The sequence below is a fragment of the Euprymna scolopes genome, chromosome 2 (genome assembly GCF_053919585.1).
Source record: "Euprymna scolopes isolate OS-2025 chromosome 2, ASM5391958v1, whole genome shotgun sequence".
In the NCBI taxonomy this organism is placed as follows: Eukaryota; Metazoa; Mollusca; class Cephalopoda; order Sepiida; family Sepiolidae; genus Euprymna; species Euprymna scolopes.
In genome coordinates this window covers 83780541-83803013 of record NC_136483.1, presented here as the reverse complement: position 1 = coordinate 83803013, position 22473 = coordinate 83780541, and the positions used below count along the sequence as shown (strand labels likewise).

Below are 22473 nucleotides of genomic sequence, written 5' to 3'. Positions count from 1 at the left end.
GAAATCATTATTTCAATTGCTTTCAACGAAATAGATGCTCTGTTATTTTTATGGTAGGTGTTTGAGCTTCAATCTATGGTTCTTCCCTGTGGAACATTCAAAACAAAATCTCGTCTAACTACAACCACTGTAAATAATTTTCATTTTGTTTACCTAAAACTAAATTGAACTTCCATGAGTAAAATTGCTTTCTAAGAACTTGCCTATCTGTGGAACACAATACCATGGGTCTGCTTCTCAGCTGAATACAACGTTTTCATTTTCAAATTTAGTGTTTCTTGTTGAGCTGTCCTATTAAATAATCATTCTACAACAATTATTACCCATCCTCACATTGTAATCTCACTGTTCTCTTGACATTCATTCAGCATATCCTTGTGTGGCCTTGATAAGTGGTAATTTGTTAGTATATAAAAAATTTTCTGATAGAACATTCAAATAAATTTCAGTAAGCATGAGATTTTTCCAGAAATCTAAGCACTATTGAAATTTTCCTTCTAATCCATCTGGGATCACTAGGTGCATCGATTAATTCCATAAAATAACTGAAATGGAATGTAAAGAAACAAAATTTATTTTTTTTTAAATAAATTTGTTTTTTATTCATAAAATTTAGCACTAACTATCTCTGCTAAGAATGTATTTAAAAGTAGATTTAATCATTTAGTCATTATTTTTATTGGTATTTTTTAGATTTAAAATAATTTGCATTTTTGACAAAAATTATTTGAATTTTTGCGATGAGGATTGATAATTTGGATTATTGTTCACATTTTGAGTGTTATGCTCACAAAGTTTTCACCAATGTAATCACTAATCTTTTTTATGTGTAATATATCTCTACTGTTATATTAAAGGAACTTTATCTGTGTGTAAGTTTGTTCCTTATGAACTTGAAAATGGGCGGGTCGGTTTTTATGAAATTTTACATGAAGGTAATTTATGTGCCTGGCAGTGTTCTTGGATTTTATACCTGAATATCTTCAATAAGTATCAATAATCAAAATAAACCGATGAAAGAAGGAACTGTCAATTTTAATCAAAGTTAACACCTTACACAGCCTAACATCACAAGTGCATTTAAGAAGTTTTATTACCACACAAGCCAAAAGGTCCAACATATAAAATCAACAGCAGGTTCTTTGATATGACGGGAGGGCATTGTGCATTTGAAACGGAGCATTTTTGGTTTGTTTTTTTCATCGACATTTTTACAAGTCATCATCTCTGTTGGATTGACTACGCTTAATTTCAATGCTCTAGACCTCTGCTTGTGCCATGAGCGCATCAGCCAAGGTGTTACTTTTTTTTCCCCCTCCTTCGCATTGCAGGTTCGAGCCTGCCTGCCTACTACCACTTTTTTCTTTTTTTTAACAACACCTCTCTCCACTCAAACTGCCTACTGTCGTTTTGGATACCTCCCAATTGAGCACATTTGAACAAATATTGGTTTTTAGTGCATGTTAATTATTTTTATACCTACAGACTAGTGTTTTATACTTACATAATTATCAGTGTAGGAAGTGATGATTACTGTTAGAAGATTTAAACCCAGTCACGAAGTCACCCCTTGGCTTCATAGGCAAGCATTCTATCTCAAGGCCACTGTCAATTGACACAAGAATTAAGAGAAATCAAGTGCCTGTAGATGTGAATTTGGCGGGCATCTAGATATCTATATAAAAGTGAACGTGTGTGTGTGTCTGTGTACATTTCCCTACGCAATAACTCTGTCAATTTTTAGTCTACAGACTCTAAATTTGATATACAGGGTACTAAGATTTGGGAAAATCGATGTGATCGGTTTTTGGCCAGAAATTTGGCGATTAAGGGGTCAAAGTTCAACGATTTGACCTTTGAGAACTCTACCGAACTCCTCCAACAATTTTGGGTCTACACACTTGAAATTTTAGATATAGGTTCCTTGGACATGGATCTAACTTAATAACTTAATTTGAGCCCAAAACAATAAATTTTAAGGGGTCATAATAGGGGTCAAAGTTAAAAATAAATTGACCTCTGCAGTCTCTTCCAAATTACTCAGACAATTTCTGGTCTAAATATTTGAAATTTTACATAAAGGGTATTCAGAGATAGGGCAAGCTTTTTTATCAGTTTGGGTCAAAAATTTTTAGTTACCAATATATAAATGTATGTATGTATGTCTGTTTGCATGTCTACCTTAAACTTTCAATAGAGGTGACGGATTTTACCAAGATCAGTATCGTTTTAAAGTCCGACCTTTCATACGAAAATATCGAAAAATTGGCTAAAAACATTAATATCTTCCCCTTCAACTAGGCACTTTTCTACGGGGGGGGGGGGGGGCACTTTTTTTGCCGATATTTTTTAAAGTTATCCTCTCCTTAAGATTGTCAAGCCTTAATTTTAAAAGATGTCGCTTCCGGTTTGGCCGTGGTCGTAACAGCATAAACGTTAGGTTTTACCCCGTTCTTTTCCTCCTTTGCGGTACGGGTTCGAGCCTGCCTTCCTACTACCATTTTTTTTTTTTTTTTTTTTTGCTCAACATACACATCCAAACACCCGGGCAACGCTGGGCTGAAATGCTAGTGTGTGTGTATATATATATATATATATATATATATATATATATATATATATATATATATAATTATTTACTATAATAATCATAAAATGCTTACAGATACTAGTGTTTCATCCTTTCAGGAATCATCAGTGCAGGGTATCACGATTAACACTGGTCGATAGATTCCCACCCGGCAACGGAAGCCACCTCTGACTTCATTAGCAAGGGCCTAATCCATTCGGTCACCGTTGACCACGAGAAATACTGTTGAAATGTAAACTTTTTTTTTTTTTTTTAATGCTTTTAACATCTGTCAGAGTGATCTACGCATATATATATATATATATATTAGTTATCATTATTTGACAGCATTAAAAGTACCTCAATGTTTCTTCAGTTGTGGGATTTTGATTATTTTTCATTTTATCAACTACATGTCATACTATTAAAAACATGCTAAAATAAACATACAACAAGGCTTTTGAATAGATTTAGAGGTTATTTGGAAAAGCACATAATGGAAACTTTGGATGTTGCTCCTTGTGTAACACAAGGAAGCCATTTTGGAGAAAGATCCGCTTGTTCGCATTTATTTCCAGGTTTAGTCCTTCTCTCTCCATTGGGTTGATAATTCTGTTAAGGCAAGTTGTGTCCACCATCTTGAAAAATAATTAAATCTATTTCTAGATCTGGTTTCTGATTAATTTACCTGATTAAGAAATGCAGACATTTAATCTTCTTTTCAATCTGAAGAAGAATAGAAATATTTCATTTCATTGTCATGTCATCCCTATAGCACCCCACTCCCACCATTTACAAGCTGACATTTCAGAATTGAAAAATGGAACACATGTATACCCTTTTCTGGAGCCGGCAGCTGCTGTTGCTGCTTGTCTAAAATCATTCTCAATTGAATTCAGATGGTGCTGGTGGGGAGGGGTGACGAATGAGTTAAATCATGGCTTATGAAATTGTAGTTTGGACATTTAAAAAGTTAATTTTTCTTTACATATTTCACACCCTTTTTTCTCCCCCTTATTTTTATTTATTATTTATTTTTTTAAAATCAATTTTCACCCCTAACAAGGCACAGTGCCACTTTAAAGTAGGGGGCTACTATTGGGGGCATAAGTTGCAGTGGGATTTTCCTGACATTTTTAAGTACTTTAACATAGGTAGTTTTATTTAGTTTTTTTCCATTGAATTGAAATTTTACTTGCACACAAAAGAAACTTGTGCCAGACACTTTTTATGAATTTGTTTGTTAAAGAAGTTCATTTTTGCCTTTATTAAATAGTATTAATTTAGAGGGGAAAAAATAAAATCTCTTTAAACATTTTACAAAACAACTCTTGACTTGTATTATTTGAATTCATCGGACTACTGTTCTCATCTTAAGTATAATTTTCACAGCATATCGATCACCATTGTCCCCAGTACTGGCCAATGCATACATGGAATACTTTGAGGAAATGGTGTTGGGATTAACATTACTAAAATCAACAATGTGGTTGCGATATGTGGATGACACATTCATAGTCTGGCCCTATCAGGAAGTTATTCAAACATTAATAGACAATGTAAACTTGATCCGTCCAACTATACAGTTCACTATGAAAAAAAAAATATAGCAACATATTATTGTTCCTAGATGTGCTGACCCCTACATTGGTCAGGGGTTTATGTCATCTGTATACTGTCACATAATTTCAGCATTGGATTATGTGTTTTAGAAAGAAAGCATTTTAAATTTCACTTTTTTTTTTTTTTGTCAACGGAAGATATATCTTGCTTTTTTTGTTTTAATTATCACACTAGTAAAAGAACTGAGAGAGAGGCTGAATCAAGGGAAAGAGAGGATGTAGGGAGAAAGAGAGAGGATGAGAGTCAAAGACAAGGCTTAACATGTCTCAACACCCCCTCCACCTTGTAAGGATGAGTCTGCCATTTGATAAGGCCATGGTAGTGGAGCACTGCTTGACCCTTTTAGTTTTGGGATTCCTACCACCAGAAATGGATTTAAAAAAAAAAAAAAAGGCAAGCAAATATGGATGAGCCTACAAAAAAAAATTATGACTAAGAACTGTATATATGAGATCTTATGTAAATATGAAAAACTGTTCAAAGGTGAGACATGTCGTCCACTAAAAGTACGGTTAGAAGAACATTGAAAAGCCATAGTAGGTGGTGAGATTGAAAGACCGTGTATAGCTGACCATATGAGGGAAAATGGAAACCATCTACCGTTATGGGACGAAATAAAAATTATAAATAGAGAAGAACGGTGGAGAGTAAGATGACTCAAAATAGCAATAGACATGAAAAAATTGAAATAGCTTAAAATATTTCAATATTGGTATCTATAGAAAGAGCTTGATGAGCTAAGAAAGAATCTTTTTAAATTTTTTTAAATCCAATTAAAATTAAGGAAGTTATGACTATTTTTGTGCCTCACATGTTTGGATATTTTTTCCCTCTTTAAGACCATATGCATTTTGTCACATTTTTTTTTTACACTACTTTTTCAGTAAAAATGCCAGATCTTTGTTAAAACAGACGATTAAGCAATGAAATTTACCATATAAGTGTATTTTTGTGCTAGGGATTAGAATATGCTACTGAAAATTTCCAAAATTGAATGGTTTCCAAATAATTTGCAGTAAATGCACATAAATATGCTTCAATTCCTTAAAAATGCCATGTATCCATTAAAAGAACTTAAAGAACTCAGAGCTGAATTGTAATGCATTATATGTACAAATAACTGAAATCGAAATCTAGGACTGTTTAAAAATGAATATATTGCAATATTTCTTTGGTATTATTGTAGATTAATACGTTCCGTTACCCCCCCTCCATCTGACCACCTCTTCAAAATATGCGATTTTACCTTTGTAGGCAATTACGTGTGAATACCTTAAAAAACTTTAATGAAAGATAAACAAGTATTATTTTAGAATTTAATGAAAAATGATTCCCCATTTTGAGCTATTCTAGTGTTTTCGGGCAGTAAACCATTTTTTTTTTTTTTATCGGAGATAATTTGTGTGCGCTTTTTTTTTTTTTTTTCTAAAGACGATTATGCGTGGTTTTAAGAGGGTCTTTGTGCAATTATGAGAGGGTGGGGAGGTGGCCACGCTGACTTTGGGTTAATGATAGAGCTACGGAAAATTATGTGTGAATACTCTAAAAACTTGATAGAAACAAAATAAAAACAATTTTAGAATTTAGAGTGGGGGTTATTTTCACATAAATTTAATGTAAAATAATTGACCATTTCAAGACCATTCTAGCGTTTTAGGACAGTTGACTAATTTTTTATGATATGTGATAATTTTTTATGATATGTGATAAATGGTGCACTTTTCTTTAAGGAAGGATTTTTTTTTTTTTAGACACTTATATGTAGCTTACCAAGGAACTTTGTTTAGTGAGGAGCTTGCCACTTAGACTTAGCATAATTGTTAGCGCTAAAGAAGGTTTTAAGAGGAGGAGGCTTGCCACTCGTACCTAGGGGTAGGATTAAGGAAGTTTTTTTTTAAGGAGGTGTTTACGATTAGTGGGTCATAATTATTGACTTTGGAAAATGTTATACCTTAGATTTTGGACATCAAATTACTTTTAAATATGCAATTTATTTTTGTTTATTTGTCATAATTCTTAAGGGGTGTGAAGAATTACAACAAATAGACAAAAATAAATTTCATTTGAAACAAGTGACGTCACTAACAAAAAAACGTGACGTTTGGAAAACTTAAGTATTTTTGCCCACTTATTTAAATATCAAAAAATATTTTTTGCTAAAGCTAACAAATCGTTCACAAATTATTTATTAATTTGGTTTTTATTTTCAATTACATTTCTTGTTCGAGTGACACAGTGACACATTATTTTGTTAAACTTTCCAGTTTAAGACGTTTTTTTTTATTTTTCTACCTGGACTTCGGGCAAAGATCAAAGTGTTGTATTCTGATGCTACACTTCGCCTTTTCTGTCCTCTGTCAATGAAGGAGAAATCCTTCATGACTGAGACAATTTTTATGTTTGTTTTTATCCAGATTGACCCTTTTTGGGAAGCTGGAGTTTCCTCACCTTGTGTCTAACTGTCCTTGTGAGGAGGCAAGTAAATAAGAACTTAGCTAGAAACTGAGCATCTCCTACAAATATTTAAATATTGATTTTGTATTTTTTTTTTTTTTTTTTAAATATATATATAATTGGGTAGTGTCCATTCGATTATAATCTGTTGAAAAAAATTGTAAAAAAAGACGAAAAATATATTGGGAGTGGGAGGGAGGGTACTGCTCGCTCACGTGAAGCAAAAAAAATCATATTTTACATTTTCGTTTTTTTTTTTTTTTTTTGTGAAACAAAAGACTGTTTAATTCACCATTAAAAAAAACTAATTTAATGGATAAAAGTGCACACGTTACATACTTCTTTTGCAACTATATTTTTAAGATTCAACCAAAAATAATGCTGGATTGCTTTAAAATTATATATTCTGATAACCGAATAGCTCTTGTTAAGCTAATTATGTGCTGATGATATGAGCTTCAACTAAATATGTAAGAACATTTTTTTTATATTCATATTTTCATTTTTTTAATTTTTTAATTCGTTCTGGAATAAAAAACAACACAAAAAAAGTTTGTTTACAGTAAAGTAATTAATATCAGCAATAGTAGCTGCTGCTGCTTCTACAGATCGTTTTTAGATTCTTTTTAAAAATAGAACGATTTTTTCCAGGTATCATGATTTTAAATTGCTCGGTACCGTATTGCAAGATAAAGCTGATTACATTTTTATTTTTAACAGATAAATGTAGTAAAAAGATTGATTTATTTAACAGTGGGTGTCCAAAGAAATTTATTTCCAAAATTTTCCAAACTCGTCATGTTCAAGTTTTTTTTTTTAACACAACAAAAAAATGAGTTGTCAAAAGAATTTCGGACAACCGAATCTATTAAAAGTGATATTTCCTCTAGTTAATTTCCAAATTTCATGACAAAATTCTTAAGAGAATCGCGGTATGACCATTTACAAATCAGAGGGGGGTCATTACAAAATCTTACCGAAAACGCTGTTTTATGTGTTAACATTTTTAGCACTTCATTTGCTTAAAACTTTTAAAATATATAATGTACATTATTATGTATTAATTTATTGGAAAGTGTATTCAATTTCGAACAAAACGGTGGTATTTTGAGGACTTAAGATGCTTTGGTTTTTAAAATATGACGATTTTAGCAGAACCCCCTTGAAATCCGTAATTATCCAAAGCGTTTTTATCGTCCGTGTGTATTGCTACTCAAATAAACAACACATGTTGGGAGACAACCAATTACCAAGTAGACCTAGTATAGAATTTAATACAATATGGAAACTGTTAATTATAAATAATAGATACTATATGCAAGTAAATAGTGATATTTACAACTAGAAATAAGAATAGGTTTAAGATTCCTAAAATTTGTACTAGAACTGTCTGCAAGGACCTGTGGTACAGTGGTTAGAGTACTTGGAAAAATCTATAAATATAAAAGCGAAAATGTATGTATGTATGTATGTATGTATGTATGTGTGTTCGCTTTTTCTGTGTGTCTACAAAAGGCTTTTTTCAGAGAAGTGGTTGCTTGCTTCACAACTTTTTAAAACTTTTTATATCACATATAAATCGTAATATTTCACAGTTAACAACGAAGATCGCCTGTCTATTTAATTTGCTCGATTTCGGGAAGAGAAATATTCAATATTTGTCGCTCGCCGCATGTGGGTTAGTCTTTTTCCTATAACATCTTGGGGGAGGGCGAAAAAAGCGTTCAGCAGTAAATGAATACTATCCCGCAGTCAAACTTGACCTCATTAACTCATTAAAACGGGCACCTGCTAAATCCAAGTAATTAAATAAATTCAAACGTATTTCCGTTAGCATCTCGCGGTGGAGCAATGGTTAACGTCGCACATTTTTTTTTTCACACTTTAATTTACAACTTTGCCTCAATGGTTCGGGTTTGATCCTCATACTTACTTCCCCCCCCCACCTCCAAACACCCGGGCAACGCCGGGTACCCCTCGCTAGTCTATTGTAAAAGTGATATTCTCCTGAAGATTGACGGTTCAATTCTCAGTGTGGGGGACTGAAAAATACAATTGCGATTTAATTAATGACTGACGGAACAAGAGCATACTGCCCTTGTGCAGTAAATAAAGGGTTCTGTTTGAAATTTGGTTCAAATTCCCGAGTTTGACAAAACATTCCCGAGTTCGACAAGATACACCTGAAGAAGGTTGGAGGTTACATCGACTGAAACGTTGCGAAAATTACTCTCAAGATGGGAATAGTAGTCTGATCAATCCAAATAATACGAATAACCAATCCTCATCTTAAAAATTCAGGATCTCTTGACTCATTTCCATAATTGACTGAAGTGATATTTCAATTGAACTAATGAAACATTTTTCTAAATATTTTGATTATTTTATACAAAATGTATTTTTTAGTATTTATAACACCTGATTGAAGAAAATATTCTTTAAAATATCTACCTTATTTATTAAAATGGCTGACTTGTTTGAATTAAACAAAAATGCATTATGGGATATTTAATTTTGCAATGAAATTATATTTTCTAAATAAAATATTTTTCAAGTTATTTTTTGGTACTTTATGCTATCATATTTTTTATTTTAATAACCAATTAGTAGTAAAAAGAACAAACATGTAAATTATGTGACGATGAGAAATATAGATGCCGAGACACATGAGAAGTAGTTGCACAGTTTTATTAATAGAGAAAATTTGTTAAAAAATAACAATCCTAGACATCTTTGAGACAAAGGCTGACCATTATATTTCTTTGGAGCATGATATATACTAAAATGCTAATGGTTGTTTTTGGCCTTAATCTGTACAGAAGCCAAGTGCATAGTGTAAAGCATCACAAACCATTGAATTGGCTGTGGCGAGTTGAAATCCTCGCAGAATTAATCTGCAATTCCTCTCTTTAGTTATGGGTAAAATAGCAGGTTCTGTTCGACTAATTGTATACAATAGATATTCGCCTTTGACTTTGCATGATTCAACTACAAGGTTGGCTAAATAAGTTGAATGTACATATCACAGTGGAGTTGAAAGATATTATTACCCCCCCCCCCTCTCTAAAATTATCAGATTATTAGATCCATTAAATTATCACTTTTTCTGTTAATTTTGAAAACTTGGGCATTTAAATTTTAGAATGTTTTTTAGTTTCTCATGAAAGTTTAATGTTAACTGACCCAAATTCGAATTTCCGAAATACAAAGCATTCTTACAAATTTTGAATATACTGTGTGGGTTGTGATGATCAGTCTGGACATTTTTACACACACCCTCTGACACACTATGAGTTGAGTATCTTCAATGAAACTTGCTGATCAAGAAGATAAAGTACTTCTCTCATTATCGTGTGACTCTGCAGTCACTAAGGGTCCTTTTATTCGTACTGCAAAAGGAAAATGAGTGCAGTAGGAGACTACGCAACCCTTTTTTCACTATAAATATTTTGCATTTTAAATGGTATCGTTTTGTCTTTCAATCCTACTTTTGATTTATTTTGTGTTCAGTTTCATGTCAATACTCCCGGGAAAGGCATAAGCTCGTAGTTTTCTCTCATGTATGGATAAAAATAGCAACTTGTGTTCAATTGTTTATATTATAAATATTGGGGTTCAGCATTAAATAACCTAGAAAAAGTTGATATGCCACATAGCATACCAACCAGATTACTGGTTTAAACAACGATTCTTCTGCCAGGTTCATGATGCCAAGTTTGCTGCTTCACAATTTGATTGCAGATGTTATTTTAAAGTTCACCTCTTAAAAAAAAATACTAAGCATCTTTTCAACCTTTTAGATCAGAATTTTTTTTAATAATTAAACTTTTCTTTTTTATATAAAGAACAACTTGTTTTTGGAACTCCTTTATTTATATGGATTGTATTTTTCTAGTTGCAGAATGATGAAGTTACAGGGCAAAGCGAATTCATCAAGCAATATCTTGAACAGCAAAAGAAACTGTTTGAAATGCAGAGACAGGTGAAGAAAAGAGTTGAAGGTAAGGAAGTTTAAAGGAGATTTCCGACTTCCAGACACGATCATGAATAAAAGCACCTTTTTTTTGATTTTTTTTTTTTTTTATAAATCGTACAAATTTTGATATGAATATTTCAATAGTCATAAACTTGTCATGTATATTTTATAAAAAAGTACTTTTAATTTTATTTCATTTTTAAAGGCATGAATTTCAGCCATGTTTTTTCTCATTCTATTAAGCTTACAATTGCATAAAACAAATGAAAAAAAAATGATCATAAACCAAAGAAAATTTAAAATAGTTCATTTTTAAAATCAACGAAAAAAATGAGAACTGATAAAACAAATTATTTAATAATTATTTCTGTTTTTATATATATAGATTATTCTATGTCTGTAAAGAAGAGGTTCACGGAGCACCACCATATGTCTGCCTCTGTTGTCTAATACAGACACAAATATTGGTTTAGTTGGTTGTTTTTAAAGCCTATCGATTCTTTTGGAGTCATTTAATGCCTAACCATTTTGGTAAAACTTTTTATGCTTCAAGTTCCAAATATCTTAAAATATTTACAGATTAATTTATTATAATCTGCAAATGATAGATTCTATTTTTCACATAGGTGGGACACTGTTAGATACTCCTGCTGTTGGTCAAAGTGAACCTGTGCAAGTAAAAAGTATAAAAATGTTCCTAAATTGAGGACTTACCATAGGATTTACTTTCAGGTTGTATATAGGAGAACAACACAGTTGAAAAGTGTATAATTCTTTTATGAAGTAAATACGATAAAATAAAAATAAAATGTTATTACTGATATTCCAAAAGTTACTATTGAAGTGCTGCTATCCCAAAAGTTGTATTATTTAAAAGGATTCAAAAAATTCTTTTAATGTTTTGTTTTTCTTTTTGTTTTCTTTGATGGAAAATATTTTGTATTTAGTAAGATAATTTTTTTTTATCTGCAGACTTATTGTCATTTCTTATGTTATAGAAAAGCTAACAGCACTTATACATAGCAAACCTGAAAAGCCTCTTTGAAGACATCAATATAGACAACATTCTATTCAAGTGAAATGATACTAAAAAATTAAAGATGTGGAATCTGCATATACAATTGAACAAATTATCTATATTAGTTACTCTTATATAACTACAAATTATATTAAGAATCTGGAGTCAGCACTAAATGACCCACAAAAGGTCTATTTATCATTAAAAGAAAAAGCTATTCCGCATTAAAGAAGGTGAATAGAGAAAGTTACAAGAATCAGAAAATAAAATTTTTTTTTTAATTGCATCTTCTCTTTTTTAAAAGTTTTCTTTAATGCTTTCTGCTAATGAAGGCAAATAAAACTTATTAAAATAATTATCTGCAACAACCTTTTGCGATTTCTTTTAAATTTGTTCTTTTTACATTATTGCCATTACTTTCACTAATTCCCTTCGGAAAGACATGAATCCATCTTTCATCTTTCAAGCCTTAGTGGATCAACCTCACAAATAAAAAGTCAAAGACAAACTAAATATTTGACACTATTGTTAAGATAAAGAATTTTTTTGATTTACATTATTTATATGTCCAAAAATCATAGTCTGAAGGAAGACATTAACATCAAGCAAAGCTGATTATACATGGATACAAAAAGGAGTTCACCAATCCCTATAAAATGAGGTTACAAAATAGTAGATAGAACAACACTAGAAGATCAAGAAACTCTTAAGTCAGTGCATTTGTTGGATTCCAGTGACCGCTTGAATAAACCAGGTATAAAGATAAACATAATATTGGAGCCCATAAATTAAAGAAATAGCAATTATATGGTGCAATGATAAGCAGCCTTGTGGAGGAACTGGAGCTCACCACATTTAAAAGCCTTGTTGTTAACTTTCTCTGTATTTGTGGGGAGACGATTAAAATCGAAATTATATTAAAACATTGTGTCAGTTTACTTCAATTCAGAATTGTTATGATGTCATAGGTTGCCAGGCATTATTGGGACAGCAGTAAATATCAACAACTTGATTTGCTGACTACTAGATTAAAGGTCATATGAACTGCTGCCTGGGATATGTTGAACTGGTAACACTGCCAATGACTATTGTCTTCTCTCTTTCTCTTTTGATGTGTATTCATGTCTCTTTTTTTTATTGTTACGAGTGAGAAGATTTTGCAGTTGAAATTTTTATTTTATTTGTGTTGGTCGAATGAAGCCAGCTCAGCCAACTCTTGGGTTTTATAAGTCTCTTTGAAATGTAAAAATAAATGGTATGGTTTTATCTATAAAAATGTTTTGTTTATTCTTTTTTAGCAAGTGTTTTATTTCAGCTGATGGTGCGAACCCAAATAATTCTCTGAAGAGAATTAATGATGCCTAAAAGTCGAAAAACTCCGTCAAAACTGCAGACGGTATTAACCCCTTCAGATACAGGGAATGTTGCCTATTGTTTACAACCAGGGAGCTGATTATATAATTTGAGAATGTAACCTGACCCCATAGCATGGACACATTAAGTTACACTTCCTAGCAAAGAATCATGTTATAATTGATCTGAGAATTAAAAATTTATAATAGTAATAAAAATTAATAGTTGAGATCCCTAAATGCCGGAAATCCTTCTACTCTAATAGTTTTTCCTCTTGGACTGCTAGATTTTGGAATTCCCTCCCTGTTTCCTGCTTCCTTCACTGTACTAACCTGCAGAAGTTTAAATGTAATGTGAACAGACTTGCTGTTCAATTCCCAACAGTTCCCTGTTAGATATGATTCCAAATAGTAGCCCTTTATGTTCTAAGTGGCAATATGTCTTGTTTGGAATAAAAAAATAAAATAACCACATGCATGCAATATGAGTATATAGAAATAATCATATAAAACCATCAGTTTATAAATTCCAGAAAGTCATCTTAAATTTGCCTACAGTGAGTACATTTATTAAAAGATATTCTATCCGAAAATTCTGGGTTTGATGCCTGATGAAAGAACTTCTAGTAAGAATACACTGATGCAAGATATCTAAAAAGGCATGGAATTAGAGTAGTTTATCCTGGTGTGTGTGAATAAAGTATTTTGTTGAAAATTCATAGAAAGTTATGATGACAAAGGCGTTGAAAAAGGCCAATTAGTTCAACAGCAAATGGCAGCAACCCAGATAAGGGCAACTGTTGGGAACATGTATATGATTTAAATATGAATCATATAAATTTATCATAAAATGTAAGATATTTTTGTTTTTGATAGCAATAAATTAAGAAAAACTACACTTTTATAATTTTTATCTTCCAAAAAACAAAAAAAATAAACGAAAATGAGGAGAAATTGTTGGTAGATTTAAAAACAAATATAAATGAGATTTAAGAAAAAAAAAAAAATAGTAAAATAAATTATTTGTGGACAATAAAAAGAATTATTTCACTAAGTTTCTATTTACTATTTTCCACACGAGGACAAAGTTCTTTGTTTTCTTCATCAAGATTTAAATGAACATGGTGCCATGGTGAATGATAACTGGGAAGATATGCTGGGACATCCAAGCAGTCTCTCAGGGCTTATTACTACAAGTGATTATCATCCATCCAATGCCATATATGAAATGTAAAGTATCAGAACTGAAGACTCTTAATGTTTCAACTCGGGTTACAAAATGAAATGGTTGGTTAGTGAGCTGTATTTGTTTCATTTTTCTAGTTTTAGCGAACTGAGCTGCGGTGCAAGGATTAGCAACAGATTCTGTAATTCTTGATGCCATGAAATGGTTGGAGCAAGTGTATCCCATATAAGTGGCTTTCGAGGTTCAAAAATAAATTATTTAAAAATTATCAATTTTATACTTCAACTTTAACTAATTACAATACCTGTACCAGGATGTGTTCATACTTGGAACCTTTAACAAATACAAGAGACCAGATACATAAATACTTAAAAGCAATAAAAAAAAATTAAAGTGCTAAGAATTGTAAGTGTGTGAAAATTGGAAAAAAAATAACATTATTCAGTCAATAAGAAATGCCAGTGTATTACTTGCAAAGTTGATGTGAAAATCGATGTTCAAGTTTGATTTTTCTAACCCATTATAGAAAAGAGATCTATGTTAGCGAATTTCAGCTTACTCTGTCCGACAGTTTTAATGTCAAGAAGTTTCAGATATAATTAGCTTAAATTGATTTTGAGACTATGAACTTCAAAATAGAATCCCAAAAGACATTGGTCTTTTTTCTGCAATAACTGTTTTGTGGAGGTGAATTATTAAAAAAAATTCAAATGTATTGTTTGGATTATTCAGACTATTATTCACATCTTGGTTGTTATATTCATGTTTCAGCTAATGTAACCTCAGACCTTATTCAAATAGATCTTGTTAAAGTTGGAAACCTAATAATCAAACTTGGGAACCTCTATGGAATTTCGAATTGAGCCATTTATTTAATTCTTTGTGTTAATTTTTAGTTATTTTTGCTTACAGTAAGTATTGAACCATCAATCTTGAGAAGACTTCTGCTGATTATTAACCAAGCTAATAACCGTAACGCCATGGAACCATGTTGTGAATATAACAACCAAGATAATTGTTTGAATAATACAAATTTATGAATCCTTGTCTCAAATTCTGAAACAAGTCTATCATAATGTGCAAAGTTTTCGCATTATTTTTTAATTTAAATAAAATGACATTTTTAAATCTTATTAAAAATTTTCAACCACTTTCATGTTTTTTTTGTTTTATTTATTTTTTCCCCTTGATATTACAATTTTTGTAAAATGTTTGAATATTTTGATTTTTCTTTCCTTTTTTGAAAAAAAAATCATTATTAGCTGAAGTAACTATTTGCACTTGGAAGAAAAGTAACCTGTATATTGCCTGTCTTCACTCCTGCATGAATAAGGGTTCTTCCCCTTCAAAAGGTAGATACAAATGCAATGTCGAAGTCGAAACATGGTATTGCAGTTATAAACTAGCAACCTTCTTTCCCCTGCTTATACATGGATTCTACCTGTTAGAGTGAACTCTAGTATCTCTTTAAGAGTTGTTGATTAGAACTGTCAAACTGTTTGTAAATTTTTAGTAAGACTCTTCTCTTCATTTACTCTGGTTCTGAGAAAAAACAATAGTGTCTGCTTGAATGTATTGGCCTTTGCTTCATTTTGCTGCCAGGTCTGTTCAACTCTTTTCATTACTTGGTTTAAGTTGTGGAACATTTTTAGATCATAAAACATATCTGAAAATACACAACGTAGGCCATAATCTATTTTTTTTGTGTGTGAGTGGGTGGGTGGATACATCCTATATTATCCCATTTTAACACTGGGAGAGTCCCTTGCCACTAGGACTGGGATGATTAATCAAAATTAGAAAATCAGAACTTTTGGGGATGTTGAAATCAGTATTAAAATCATAAAAATCTATGCCTATTTTCCGATGCCAAAAATGATTCTTTTCTTTTTTCTTTTTCCAAACTTAATTTTCCATTGCTGATATTAATGATAAAATGATAAATATTAATTGATTTTAAACTACCAGTAAAACTAAAATATATACACCATCTCCCACAAGTGTATTTTCACGTTTACATATATTACATGGGTTTTTATGGTAATTTGAAAAAAGTAAAAACAACTCTATAGCTAAATTTTTAGAATTTGTATTAGAATCAGGAAAATTATTGGAATTATTCGCATCATTACTTGCAACACTATGCTAAATGGTATCGTGAAACAAATTCTTGAGTACCATCAATTTTTTAATTATCCAATGGTTGACCATGGCACTGAGAAGTTACCAAATGGAATGATAGTCTTTTGATATAGCCAAGGAAAGTGCTTAGTCTTCGATGCAATGAATTTCAAACTTCAACTTGATAAACGAACTTCAAAACTTGTGAGTTAATATAATTTACATATTCAAGTTTATTATAATTAATAGCAATTCTTTTAAAACTTAGTTATGTAGTTTAAAATATTAAAATTTATATAAAAAAACAAACAAAAAAGAAACTTAAGCATGACAGACGGATCTACTAAAAAGATATGAAAACTTATTTAAGAGGAAAAGGGATTATTTTTTAAATTTATTCCACTTATCACAGATAAAGCCAAGTATGTTAAGCAACAATGGCCATCACCTATTCATTGGATGCAATATAGGAATATATATAGAAACAATCTCTATAATAAACTTTTTGTTATATACTAGCTATCCCGACCAGGCATTGACTGGGATTACTTTGATTGGCCCCCCCCTCCACCTCTTCAATTCTTTAAAAAAAAAGTTTATTTGTAGTATAAGCTGTTGGAATACCACACATATTTTGCCCAAATTGTGTGAATTAAAGTTATTATTAAATCAGCATGTTTTGCAAATATATATATATATATTACAAAAAAACAACAGAATTGTGTATTAGGTGATAAAAATATTTAGGCATGTAGTTTGGTGAAAACCCTTTTAAATAATGTTTTTTTTTAAAAAAAGACAACGAAGAAAAAAAAATACAATTTGTCAAGCAAAGATCCAAATGTATGTTGTATATAGTATTTGAAACTTAACAATTTGCATGACAGTTGATGCTAAAAAAATAAAAAGAAATAAGGCTGAAAATGAAACTAATATCATTGTAACTGTAAGAAAACAATGTTTTTAAATTGTTTTGTTGAAAGAGGAAGTAATTCATGATCCCTTGTGACTGTAAAGGAATTTGGAAGCATTTAGTGATGAATAGAAAAGTTATTTCTGGTTTAAAACTGATTAGTTCATTTGGAAGACACGTTGGTAGGTAGTACAGCATATCTCATTCAGAACTCCCTTTTAACAAGCGATAAAAAGGCGAAACAATTGAATATTGTGGGGAAAACCTGTTCAGGATTGCATAATAAATAAAAGTTAAAAATGTTTTGATCAGCCAACCACAGTATTGGAAAATGTAAGTTACCACATTGTATAAAATAAAGATATTTCAATTTAATTCTGTCCAATTGTAATGATATATAAGAAAATGTGGCATTTTGATGAAATTAGTCAAAATATAGTCTCCATGTGCATGCTCTTCACTGTTGCATGCTGTAGAGACAGACGAGCGCATGTTTACTGAGTTGCCATGAGAACATTGAGGTAAATCAGTATCTTTGTAAGAAAAGGTTGGATTAGTTGGAGGACGTGATTAGTACCATTCATGTTAAAAAGGAATACATTAAAAATATTTATGGGCAAAAAATAGTTGAGATAAGAATTGACTTAGCGTAACCAGGAATAATAAGTCCGTTTATAAGACCAAAAGACCACTTATGCAATTATTTTGTGGAAAGAGCATCTAATCTAAGAAATTACGTAGTTTGTCTATGCATAAATACAACTTGTCTCAAAATATGTACTCACACTTATTATGTTATTAGCATTGGCTGCATAATAATGGTCATCAATTTGAACATTTGCGAAGATGATTCTTCAATTACATTTGAAGACACGTTGTATATCAGATTTGTTTACGAGATGATAATGCAATTAAAATTAAGAAGAGTTCAGTGTTGTATGTGTGTGGGCTTGTGTGCAAATGAGTTTATGAAACTAACATGCCGCTATATTTAGTAATCCATAACTCTTGTGTCATCTACTGAGATGTCTGTAATCTAACAGCCAGTTTGATTTAATTTGCCTGCAAGGAATCTGTGTTGCAGTGTTGTGACTGACAATGGTTTCTTATGCAAGTTGAGTCTCTAATTGCAGGCTGTACTTGGGTTCTTGCTCATGTAGCTGTTATATTACTAATAAGCATATGGTGACAAGAAAGAAACAACTAATTCAATGATTTATTTTCAAATAATATTCAAAGAAAATGGTTTTCTGCTAAGAAACGTTTTTGATGAAAGTTTTAACTCATGTTTTTTATTTTTTATAAAGCAATAGCAATAATAGCGATATTTTGACATTCTCCAGTCATTTGTATCATTGATAATATTTTGTAGGTCTTGATCGCAATTTCGTGATAGTCAGTTCTTGTCTGCTGAGTGAAATGAAAATTTCTTGATGGTTTGGGTCATTCGTTCATTTGTCAGTAATAATTTGTGAAATATCCTGTTGATATGATTTTGATAATAGTTGTGCGCCATGCCACTATTTCATTAAAGCCAATTCAGCAAAGTGTGGAAGAAATATTTTTCATAACAATAACAGTGTAATGTCTTCATCAGGAGCCCATTGCCAAGGTTAAATTGATTTGCTTGCTGATGTCTGAGTAGTTATATTATGACTGAATTTCAAAAACTAACTGGCAGATATACCCAGTGAACCAAGTGCAAGAGAGATTCGAACAATTGCGCTTAAAGAGATGGTTAGAATCTTAAAAAGGTCTCTCGGCTGGAATATGTGAGAATGTGGATGCACGTCTAACATTCAGTGTGATGCCTCATCCCCAGCTAGAATAAAATGATAAAACGGGGGGGGGGGAGGTTTTTTGGCAAGTTGGTAGTTGTAGTCATACCCAATAGGTGCTTGGCTCCTAGAGTAACTTTTTCTTATTAACTGAAATTGGATCTCGTTAGCCAATCAAAATGGAGTATTTTAAAGAATTTTTTTTTCTGCTTCTGTTGCTTTTGTTTACTCGGAATAGTGTTCTATCAGTAAGGTGTTATCTATTAGTCAGAAGGAAAACTTAGTAATTCGAAACTGCATTTTCCCAATGATTGTGTAACAACTCCTCCAGATCTCATTCTGATTTCTGCATATGTAATATAGGTGTCGATGAGGGAACTATTTTGGTTTCCATTGGATCATTGAAGTTATGCATCGTTGAACCTGGTCAGTATTAAATGGGTAACCATTTGGGAATACCATGTGTTGTATGTGCTCTCTGTTTACCTTGGCATTGTTTCCAGTCATCCTGGATTTCTTGCCACTGGAACCAACTCAGAAGAGGAGTGGTTAGAGATTGTGCAACTTTTGCCTCACAATTCAGCACTTGTCATTTGGGATAAAATAGTCTGTGCTGTTCCACAGATGATCATTCATTTCTTTAAAAAATTCATAAATTGCAATTTTTCAGGAATTTTGATTGATTTTATATCTGGATGATACTTGATGTATCTAATTAGCTTAAAATATTGTTGCTCCTTCCAATGTTGGTAGCATAGGTTGTAATTGAAATGGTTCAATAGTGAGATATGTTGAAGAAGGCAGGTTGATCTGAGATATTCGCTCTGGTTGAGATAAATGTGATGTGTATATGCAAAGTGCATTAACTCGTTTTATCTGTACTAACTGGATTTTCTTGTAAAAATTGAATTTATTTTTCTGTTTGAATAAAAATAAAAAAAAATAAAGGTATGTCTATGTAGCATAAATATATTTTAAATTATTTTTTTTTTGTTGTCTGACAAAATCTGAATTGAGTTGATGGTATGTTAAATTTAATTTTTTTTGTTGATGCTGTTTGTTGATAAACACTTATTTGAAAATTAGAATTTTTTATATTTAAAAAAATCAGATCTTGATAATTTATCAGAGTTAAAGCAGTTAGCCAATCAAAATTGTGCATCTTACAGAAATCGTTATTTTTATTTTATTTTTATTTTTTTGACTCTGCTGCTTGTTTTTTTTTTTTTTTCTGATTCTGCTACTTTGTCTATATTTGCTTGGAACAAGGTTTTGTCAGTTTGGCATTAAGACAAAATACAATAACTCACAATGCGATCTTGCTGATCTTGATTGTGTAACATAACCAACCAGGCTTTCTGATTGGTTTAAGTTTAATTTCGGTAATAATCGAAATTCAGTTTTAATAGAATTGACTAGAATAGTTTACAAGCCTACAAAGCCACCATTTGCACATGAGTGGAGTATTATTGCCACATTTGAACTGGGGCATCTACCAAGAGTCTTTTCCTCTTGTACAGAGTCTAAAAAGGAATCTCAAATCTAATAGGTCATCCACATCAGCTAAGCTCCAACCTCTTACACTTTTTTTGGCAATTTTTTGGTTCCTGATGAGAAGCTATTTCCTTAGGAATAGTAGTTTCTGCCAGTTGAAGGAAAGCAAAATAGGCTTCTTAGGGAATGTAGAACGAAGAAGTTCGTCAACCAGGTAGCTTTCTGCAATATGATTTATGATAGACAAAAAGATTCTTTCCAAATTTTTATCTCCACATAAATTCAATCAAATAACTTCAGCAGATTGTGGTTGTTTCCACACTCTCTTTTATGTCTTTATTTTGCCTCTTTCCACATTTTCTCCACATGATTTGTGGTAGCCCTAGTCGTAGGCTCTACGGAATTAAGGCTGTGGTTTACTGTAAGATGTTTGTACCCTTCAGATCATACTTTATTGTACGCTTTCTAGCAGTCAAAGACTATCGTGGTCCATGGCAGTATATATTTCTTAATTATCAGAAGGAAGGTTTCTGCCTTACGAACTGGGACTGTCACTAGAAAACTCTCCTTGTCAGCAGGGTTGTATCATGCGAAGATCCAGAGTGGTTCAACGACCCTTCTGACATTGTACTTCCATCTAAGTACAAATTTGTCCACTTCCACCATGTGCCCTGGGTCTCCAATCTGCCAGGGATTCCGAAGGTTTAAAACCTAGAAGACCGAGGTTTAAAACGCACATTTCAGTAGATGTTCACTGTAGCAAAGCTCCCTTTTCCGATACTTGGGACAGATTTCCTACACTGTTTCGGCATACTCATCAACGGCAATTATTCCTCCAGAAGTTTATAGTGACCACTACATATAACCGGAACAAATCTTTGGCGGGAACATTTTCGTAACAATCGCCGTTTTCAATGCCCACGAGTATCAGAATGCCTAAGCACACATGGAACAAAGGAACTATGTTATGTTTCCGTTTGTAGTGATACGGCAAATAGGCTGGAATGTTCAAGAATATCTGTATATAAAGATTTGACGCGGAAATCAAATCAGTTTATTAGTTTTTCTCTTGTCTACCCCAAGACTGGATGTTAGAATAACTCCATCACTGAGAGGCGTTAAAATCCCCCTGCCTTGAATTTGTGCACTACGCACATGAACCTTAATTCTCATCATTGAAATTACCACATCAAACAAAAATTAATTTTTGTTTTAAAATCTTTTTATCTTGAACTACTGTTTCCTAATGTAATGAACACACACATGCTTACATGCTTTAAAGACTGTTTAATTTCAAGCCATGTGTAACACTCTGTTCATAAAAGTCAGTAATCTTAAACTTCATGCAATTCTCACAAAATCCTCATTATGAACGCTCCTGCATAATGAACGCTCATTACAAGAAAACACTTATGTTGGAATGATTTGAATTAATATTCTTAACATGATCATAACTGTTGTTCATTTTATATAAATTCATCATGCGACCTTGGCGCTCCCCATCCGGAGACCTACAAATTGGTGACCCTCTCATGAATCCGGAAACTGATGACTACTCAGGCGGAATATGACTGCTCATTTTGAATAGCGTCACTGAATAAATAATAATGACAAAATTCATTAAATCATAATTCCTGCAGTATGTGGACTGTGATCAAGGAATTACTGGTTGAGCGGCAAACCAGAACACTTGTGTGGCACATAATGGAGAACAACACAGTGTAATCAAATTTAACCATGCTGGCATTGGTTAAAGTCCCATCTTTTTAGGCAGATGATCCCACACACTGGTTCGTACATGTGGAAGCCCAATTTTATATGCAAAGGATTCATAGCAAACTTACCAAACTCAACCATGTTGTGACGTCACTATCACACAAAGTACTGGCTGAAGTGGGTGATTTAATCATGGCCCCACCTGGGACACTTAAGTCAGAATTGGTTAAACAAATGTCGGATTTGCAACAAAAACGCCTTCGCCAGGTCCTC

At 32.0% G+C, this 22473-nt stretch overlaps 1 protein-coding gene across 2 annotated transcripts in view; it reads left to right on the top strand.

The window, feature by feature from the left end:
- Positions 1 to 22473, top strand: part of LOC145293107 (uncharacterized) — a 199733-nt gene that overhangs the window by 102073 nt on the left and 75187 nt on the right. For both annotated transcript variants that reach the window (XM_080139496.1, XM_080139488.1), the window contains one exon: positions 10542 to 10647. In XM_080139496.1, the coding sequence (XP_079995622.1) occupies positions 10542 to 10647 (106 nt within the window). The remainder of the gene's footprint in view (positions 1 to 10541; positions 10648 to 22473) is intronic.